This window comes from Artibeus jamaicensis, unplaced genomic scaffold (genome assembly GCF_021234435.1).
Source record: "Artibeus jamaicensis isolate MK-2021 breed Jamaican fruit bat unplaced genomic scaffold, CSHL_Jam_final contig_797, whole genome shotgun sequence".
NCBI classification, from domain to species: Eukaryota; Metazoa; Chordata; class Mammalia; order Chiroptera; family Phyllostomidae; genus Artibeus; species Artibeus jamaicensis.
The window spans coordinates 20,222,958-20,232,050 of NW_026521977.1; the positions used below are offsets into that span (position 1 = coordinate 20,222,958).

The window sequence follows — 9,093 nt, forward strand, 5'->3', positions numbered from 1 at the left end:
TGAATTTAACTGTGGAGTTAGAATTTTCTTACCTTTATATAAATTTAATTTAAAAAATTTAACAATTATAGGAAGGTTCTTTGATTCTAATTTACCAGCTTTACTACTGTGATAAATAATTCTTTAAGTAGCTATATTAGCATTCTCTCTCCCTTCTATCCTGAAAGAACCGAAGTTGGGGGGGGGGGGTAAGGAAGCAGCTTCCCTGCCATGGGAGGGACAGTCCTAACCCTTTACGGTGTCCCGGGGCCTCTGGCAGTCCTTGGTGCCCCTGCAATTCCCAGCGACTCGAAGGTTTGCTGTGCTCTGGCTACTCACCTGTACTTCTCATTCTACTGCTTCTCTCTCCCACCCTGCTGTCTGTGATCAGCACTCCACTCTTGTTCTTATGATACACCAGACACTAGACTTAGCATTTCATACGATGCTGTTGGCCCAATATTATAGCTGGAACCTAAACGTCCCCATTTTAAAATTGAGGAAACTGAGTTTAACACCTTTAAGAAATTTTTCCCAAAGTGATGCACTTAGAAAGTGGTGAAGTGGGGATTTGTTTAAATCCAGGCATTCCTCATTTCAAATGCCATTTTCTTAGGCCTTCTGTGGCTTCCATAGCTAGAATACCTTCCTACATTAGCTTGTTTTATTGTCTTCATTGGCTTCTCAGTCTTTTCTCTTAAAGATTTTATTTTTAGATAGAGGGGAAGGGAGGGAAAAAACGGTAGAGAAACATCAGCGTGTGGTTGCCTCTCATGCACCCCCTCCCTGGGGACCTGGCCTGCAACCCAGGCATGTGCCCTGACTGGGAATGGAACTGGTGACCTTTTGTTTTGCAGACCAGTGCTCAATCCATGGAGCCACAACAGCTAGGGCTGGCTTATCAGTCTTTGAAATTACCTCATTTGTTGACCCTTCTATGTACCTTTCTATCTCATGTCGACTGTCTTGTTCACTGCCATATATCCAATTCTAGAAGGGAGCTTGGAAGATACTAACTACTCAGTGAATCTTTAAAAATATTTAATAAACACTTACTGAAGTTAATTTTCCAAGAAGTTTGTAGGTCCCTGTAAATGCATCCATGAACCCCAGGTTAAGAACACCTGCGTTAAGTATTTACTTCCTTGTCTCAAGGATGTCAATGCGTGGTGTTAAAGATATGTATGTCTCAACCAAGTTCAAGTTTATATTCCCTAAGTAGAGTAATACAGTAACAAGCCATAGATCCCACACTGTTCTTAATTCCTCATTAATTACAGCAGAGGTAGTGCTATGCTGTGGCATGGTGCATGCAAGGGGCTGCTGCCCGGACCACCGGCTGGCCTTGGGCAGAGGAAGAGGATGGGAGAGAGAGAGAAACATTAATCAGCCGCCTCCCACATGTTCCCTGAATGGGGACCAAACCCACAACCCAGGAAAATGCTAAACTTCTGTTAGAAATTAGGGGAAATCTTCAGTTAGAAGATAGCTTCAGAGTCCCTGGACCTCAGGAAAAGAACACCTCGCCTAGGCTCCATAAGGCGTCCTTTAGAGGCAGCCACTGGATTTCTAAGAAACATCTGGTTGGATTGGCCATTATTGTGCTCTTCCTACTTTTGGGGATAGCCATCTGTGTTTCTTTGAATCCAGTGATGTCAGATTAAGAGACTTCTGGCCAAGATGGAGGCATAACTAAACACGCTTTGCCTCCACACACAACTACAGCAAAAATTACAACTGGACTACAAAAACATCACCCAAATTTGTCAGAAAATCGAGCTGTATGGAAGCCCAACAACCAAGGATTTTAAAAAGCTACATTCATCCAGATGGGTGCCTTTTCTACAATAAGCCACTTACTCTCCTCTACTAAGACAGGGAGTCAAAGCAGCTCTACCTAATACACAGAAACAAACACAGGGAGGCTGCCAAATTGAGGAGACAAAGAAATAAGGCCCAAATGATAGAACAGAACGAAACTCCAGCCAAAGAAGTAAATGAAATGGAGATAAGCAACCTATCAGATGCATAGTTCAAAACACTGGTGATCAGGATGCTCAAAGAAATCATTGGGTCCTGCAACAGCATAAAAAAGACCCAGGCAGAAATGAAGGTTGCATTAAGTGAAATAAAGAAAAATCCACAGGGAACCCATAGTGGATGGGATGAAGCTGAGATTCAAATCAACAGTTTGGAACTGTTGATTTGAAGAATCAGGAAGAAAAAAACGTTCAATCAGAATAGCAAGAAGAAAAAAGAACTCAAAACGAGAATAGAATAAGGAGCTTCTGGGACATCTCTAAACATACCAACATCCAAATCATAGGGATGCCAGAAGGAGAAGAGGAAGAGCAAGAAATTTAAAACCAACTTGAAAAAATAATGAAAGAAAACGTCCCTAATTTGGTGAAGTAAATAGACATACAAGTCCAGGAAGCACAGAGAATACCAAAGAAGATGGACCCAAAGAGGACCACACCAAGACACATCATAACTAAAATGTCAAAGGTTAGAGATAAAGAGAGAATCTTAAAAGCCGCAAGAGAAAAGGAGACAGTTACCTACAGAGGAGTTCCCATAAGACTGTCAGCTGATTTCTCAAAAGATACTTTACAGACTAAAAGGATCTGGCAAGAAGTATTCAAAGTGATGAAAAGCAAGGACCTACAGCCTACATTATTCTATCCAGCAAAACTATCATGTAGAATTAAAGGGTAGATAAAGTGCTTTCCAAACAAGGTAAAACTAAAGGAGTTCATCATCACCAAGCCATTATATGAAATGTTAAAGAGAACTATATTAGAAAAAGATCAAGACTATAAACATTAAAATGGCAACAAATGCACAACTATCAACAACTGAATCTTAAAAAACAAACTAAGCAAACAAGCAGAACAGGAACAGAATCATAGATATGAAGATCATTTGGAGGGTTATCAGCTGGAAGGGGGAGAATGGAGGAAAAGGTGCAGGGGTTAACAAGTACAAATTGGTAGGTCCAGAATAGGCAGGGGGAGGTTAAGAATAATATAAGAAATGGAGAAGCCAAAGAACTTATGCATGCCCATGGACATGAACTAAGAGGCTGGGGGGAATTGCTGGAGGGAATGCGGATACCATGCCTAGGAGGGCAAAGAAGGAAGAATTGGAACAACTGTAATAGCAAAATCAATAAAATACACCTTTCAAAAAGGCAGAGGTAAAGTTACCTCATTAGTACTCAGTACAGTTTTTGAATGAATTACTAAGGCATGTGATGTATTTTAGAAATATTTGCTCGTCATCTTGTATCACGTGCTTTCAGCTAGATGCTTCAGGTAACAGCTGCTTTATTTTAAGTTCCTATTTTCACATGACCAGGAAAATTCGGCAAGAATTCCTTAGGAATTTTTTAGAACCAATGATCCTCCTCAGGTTCTATTTTTATTTTAGGCTCTTAGGGCTCATTGACAGGAACATTCTGCTGATGTAGTTTGGGTTTACAGAATTTATTTTTAAAGTGTAGTAAAATAAATACACTTTTTGTTTGTTTTTGTGTGGTATGGGTATGTGGAGGTCATCCGCCATGGAAAAAATGCCTTTCAGAGTCCATGTGACGTGTGGCTGTTCAAATCATGTGAACAGTTGTGTTGCTTAAGGCAGGAAAAATGCATCTGTAGATTGTTCTCTCTACCTCTGTTATCTCACAGACTATATGAGTCTGTATGCTCATTCTTCATTTTGGTGTCAAGTAGCTTTCGTAAGTAACTATGTCCAAGTAGTATGAATCTGTAGGTATGTCAGTTGCACTAGTCATGTGATGATACATTGAGATGTTTTTAGATTTGTAAAGAATGTTTTAGTTTTCAAAGTTGAAGTCACCTGTGGTTTAAAATTAGCTATTAATGGTGGTTACAGCTACTTCTGTTAGCTGTATAATGCAGGACATCAAATAAGCCCTGGTTTAGTTTATCTATTCAAATGACAACAGCTTTATTCTCTTAATAAAATAACTCATTACTAATTTTTCAGTGTAATGACTCAGCCTGTGTTTCCTTATTTTGGAAGCATTGAAAAATAAAAATGAGCATAAGTGGGTTAATTGCATGCAAGTAGAGAAAAATTGAATGACTTTCCTTAAATTCACTCTTAGGGTATCTTCTGCCTTTCTCTCTGTCAGTTTTTAGAAGTCGGTATTGTCAAGAGTGATAAAAAAATTACTACACTCTGTATTACACTCTGAGTTGGACTAGCTCATCCAGGAAATGCGTTAGCTGTAGGATCAAGAACCAAAATAATGTCCATTTTCTGGGGCTTAGGAATTCCACTTCTGAGAACTTCTGTGAAATCACTGAAAAGAAACCAGTGAACCAAATTATGACACTGGCGAAATGACTAAGTAAATCCCGGCAGGTACAGTCTGTAGAATGTTAAGCAAACATGAAAAATTGTTTATAAAGGCTTAGCAGCATAGAAGATGCTTATATTGAAAAGTGAGGTAGAAAGGTCTGGGGTTTTAACAACTTTCTGAACTTGTGTTTGTGTTATGGATGAAAAAGAGGCAAAAGTTGAAAGACAAAATCTGATATGTTGGTTGTGGATTTGTTGCTGTTGCATAGTTTATATAAAGTATTAGATGAACAAGAATGGCTTCTTCTAATATTTTATCTCCTAAGAAAAATAGAAATATTGGAACATTCTGCATACTAGTGGGGCATAAGGTAATTCCAATATTTGAAGAATTTTTAGAGGAAAGTGATTTTTCTAGAGTTTTGATTCACATCTTTAGCTTCTTTAGGTTATCTGTATTTTATCTTGCCTTTTTAAAAAAAATTAGTTTAGAGAAAACCAAATATACATCTGATAAAGTCAAATCAAAGCATTTAAGAGCTAAGACTGTACCCTGTACAAATATTTCAAATGACAACCTGTACACTGTATAACACAGTCTTACGTGACACACTTCGTTTGTATTTTTCTCAGGCTCTATCAAAGAAAGCAAGAGATGGAAAATTGTTACCTGAAGAATACCAAGGAGGATCTTTCAGGTAAAATTTAAACTCTTAATTATCAGTAGCATCAAAAGGATAGAAGACTTACAAAGCCCATGTTAACCTCTTTTATTTATTTTCTGGAACTCTTTAAAAATTTAAGATAAATATCACATGCTGTATTTTGATAACAGAATATGTGAAGATAGTCTTCAGATGAATCAGATTTTCATATCAAAGCTAGTAGGAACCCCTTAGGGTTAGCTAGTTAACTCATTCAAATGTTCGTAGAATAACATTCAGAGGTTGCTGTTGATATTTAAAAATATATCAGTACAGTAGATTTATAAACCTCAAGTGTATGTTTTTTCTGCTGTGCTTTCTCATGTTAAGGTACCTTGGGGAAACATATTAACACTTAGGCCCATAAATTAGTACCAGCTCTATTTTTAAGTGTAACTTACACACAATAAATTGCACTTAGTGTAGCTCGAATGTTTTATAAAATAAAAAAATTTGTGCAGCCAACCAAAGCAGGATATACTTCCTCTGCCCTTCCATCCTCTTAAAGGTGACCACTTTTCTCAAAATAGACTTGCTTTGCTAGCTTTGATCTTTGCATAAGTACACATTTTTTTGAAATCCTCACCCAAGGGTATGTTCTCCTGTTTAGAGAGAAAGGAAGGGAGACGGTGAGAGAGAGAGAGAAACATTGATGTGAGGGAGAAGCCATCAATCAGTTGCCCCCTGCACATGCCCCCATAGGGGATTGAACCCACAGTCCCCTACGGTATACAGGTACTGAGACACCCATCCAAGGCTACGCGCACATTCTTAGTGTCTGGCTTCTTTCACTCAACATTAATGTCTGTGAGATCAGCCATGTTGCTGTGTGATGTGGTTATTTATCTGTTTTCATTGTGGTGTCTTATATTCTGTAGTGTGTTGTAAAAACATGCCAGTATCCATTTACTGTTGGGCATTTATGGTATTTATAGAGTTTAGTGCTATAACAAATAATGGTGCCATGAACATCATTTTATTAGTGTCTTATGATGACTGTACATATTTTCATTGTATACACTGAAAGTGGAATTGCTAGGTGAAGAGCTTTAATGGATCCTGCCAAACAGTTTTTCAAAATCCTTACATAGATTTACACTTAACAGTCTATGAGAATTCCTCTTAGGAATGCTAGGTTTTACATTTTAATAGTTCTTAGAGTATGCAGTGGCACTCTTTGTGGTCGGGGGAATACAGTCTGATGATGATGAACACAGTTTTCATTTTTCTCTTAGCCATGCGAGTATCTGGTAACTCATCAGATAAGGTACCTGGTGAAGTCTTGTGTCTATTTTTAAAAATGATTTGTAGGAGTTCTCAATTCCAGATACACAGACCTTTGTAGGACTATTTCAAATAACTTTTCCCACTCTGTGCCTTGCCTTTGGAACTTTTTAAAATTTAATCTTTGTTGTATGTTTTTTTTATCACCATTTAGTTTCTTCATACCCCCTCCTGCCAGTAATCACTGCACTGTTGTCCATGTCCATGAATCCTTTTTGCTCAGTCCCTCCACCCCCTACCCTCCCCCACCGCAATCGTCATCCTGCCCTCCATCTGCGAGTCTGTCCCCTTTTTCCTTGTTAGTTCAGTTTGTTCATTAGATTCCACATATGAGTGAAATCATACGGTGTTTGTCTTTCTCTGACTGGCTTATTTCAGTGAGCCAGATGTTCTCCATGGGACTTTCTTGATGGTGTTTTTTAATAAACAGGTTTTCTGAATTTTAATGAAGTCCTCTTTATCTGTATTTTTCTTTATAGTTGGTCCTTGTTTTCTGCTAGGAATTACTGCCTAAAGAGCCATGAACTTACTCCTCTATGTTGTCTTCTAGAGGCATTAGAGCTTTTCACATTAGGCAGATTATAATCCACCTGAAACCGGATTCTGTGTATTGTGTGTAGGTTTTTTAGGGCCACCTGGTCACTTGTCGTATACACACCAAGCCTTGCTGGGATTTTGACTGGGGCTGCACGGACTCTTGTGGGTAGTTTGAGAGTCGACATGCTCAGAGCAGAGTCTTCCAGCCAGTGACCGTGGCGTAAACCGCTGCGTAGTCAGTGCTGGGACTCCTTTCGGTTGTGTTGTGTGATTTTCTGTGTAGAAGTCTCATAAATGTTTTATTAGACTTATTCCTTGATATGTGTGATATTATTATAAATGGTATTGTTCTTAAATTTTACTTTCTAATTATAGCAGCTTGTATATAGATATAAAAAAATGAATTCTTATTGACCTTTTACCTAGTGACTTAGCTAAATTCACTTACTAATCTGACTAGGTTATCTGTGGAGCCTTACAATTTTCTGTGGATGCAGTCAGTTTATCTGTGAATAATGGCAGTTTTATTATTTTTAGTCCTTGCATCTTACATTTCTTTTTCTTGCCATATGACTGCCTACAACTTCCAGTAGGATGCTGAATAGGTGTTTATATGCGATATAATATCTGTATGTGTGTCAATATTTAATTCGCACTTTTTGAATTCAACAGTATTCACATACTATTGTATGTAACAGTCTTTTGTTATTGGTCTTTGAATGACTTGGTATAAGGTCTGTAGCAGTTTTTCAGTAACGTGAAAATACGTGCTCGGGGAAAGTCTAATCTGAATGACGACATGCCGCCTTCAGAGCTTTTTGTTTTCTCCAGCATTTCCAACTTGGGGATGTTTGGCATCGATGAATTCACTGCCGTGATCAACCCCCCTCAGGCCTGCATCTTGGCCGTTGGGAGATTCCGACCGGTGCTGAAGCTCACGCAGGATGAAGAGGGGAACGACCAGCTGCAGCAGCACCAGCTCATCACGGTCACTATGTCCAGTGACGGTCGACTAGTGGATGACGAACTAGCTACCCGGTTTCTGGAAACTTTTAAAGCAAACCTGGAGAATCCTATTCGGCTGGCCTAGTTCTCAAAGACAGAACTGCTACCCAGAAACATACACTATATTAAAAAAAATTAGGTATTTAAATGTGAAGTGGATGGAATGTTTATTTATTTAAGGTGAAAGTTTGATCTGAGTTGTCTTCATTTTTAAAGTGGGTTTAATGTTGTAGAAATAAATGACAACAAACTCTAACTACAATAATTAAAAAAGAACATTTAGTTAGATCCACTTTTAATCTTGGTGCTGTCAAAGGGAGCATTAAACGAGATGCAAGTTGAATCATATGTTTGGCTCCGTGGAGCATTTGAGAATATTTGAGAATATATGATAAATTGTAAACTCAAAAAATTGTTACAATTCTACTTAATTGTGTTGACATTGGATGTGGTCTCCAAAGAAACACCCACGATTTAGCAGTGGGTCCTCACTTTTACAAGCACTGCTGTAGATATACTTGAACAACTTGATATGTACAGAAGTTTATTCTGGATAACAGTACATAAGGATCACATCGTATTAGGGGTTGCAGCAACATTGTTGAATTTTTTATGTATGTAAAGCCATACACTTTAGAGTGCTTTCTATCAGTCTTGTTTTTTACTCCTGTGACACTGTGAACTTCTACAGAGGAAACCTTTTTAAATCAAAAATGAAGAGAAAGAGACCAAAAAATTGTTTGTTTCAATGGTAAACTGTAGTTTAAATAGTTAAGCCCTCAGAAGTAACTGCTCACCTTCATACTAAATTGGAATGTATTAAAATAAATTATGCTGTTTACTACCAAACATTTTAAGTTAGTGTTGATTTGAACACAAAATGTTTCTTAATGCATCGTAATCAAGTTTGTATTGTGCAATAAGATACGAGCCAATGTAAAAATTTCTGTTGTATTTTAAATGTTAGGGCGCGGAAGTTTAGTCAAACCTTTTTTTAAAAGATTATTTTACTTATTTATTTTTAGAGAGAGAGAAACAGAGGGAGAAAGAGAGGCAGAGAAACATCAGTGCAAGAGAGAAACACCGATCAGTTGCCTCTCGTATGTGCCTGGACGTGGGACCAAACCTGCGGCCCAGGCATGTGCCTTGAGCAGGGATCAAACCAGAGACCCTTTGCTTTGCAGGACGATGCCCAGCCAACTGACCCACGCTGGTCACTTCAGGGCAGTTTAGTGAAACCTCGAAGTATGTTAGT

General features: G+C 38.3%; 1 protein-coding gene across 1 annotated transcript in view; it reads left to right on the forward strand.

The window, feature by feature from the left end:
* Window positions 1-8,687, forward strand: part of PDHX (pyruvate dehydrogenase complex component X) — a 55,025-nt gene extending 46,338 nt beyond the window's left edge. The window contains exons 10-11 of the mRNA XM_037128264.2: window positions 4,942-5,006; window positions 7,665-8,687. Of these exons, the coding sequence (XP_036984159.2) occupies window positions 4,942-5,006; window positions 7,665-7,923 (324 nt within the window). The 3' untranslated portion in view covers window positions 7,924-8,687. The remainder of the gene's footprint in view (window positions 1-4,941; window positions 5,007-7,664) is intronic.
* The last annotated feature ends 406 nt before the right edge of the window (window positions 8,688-9,093 follow it).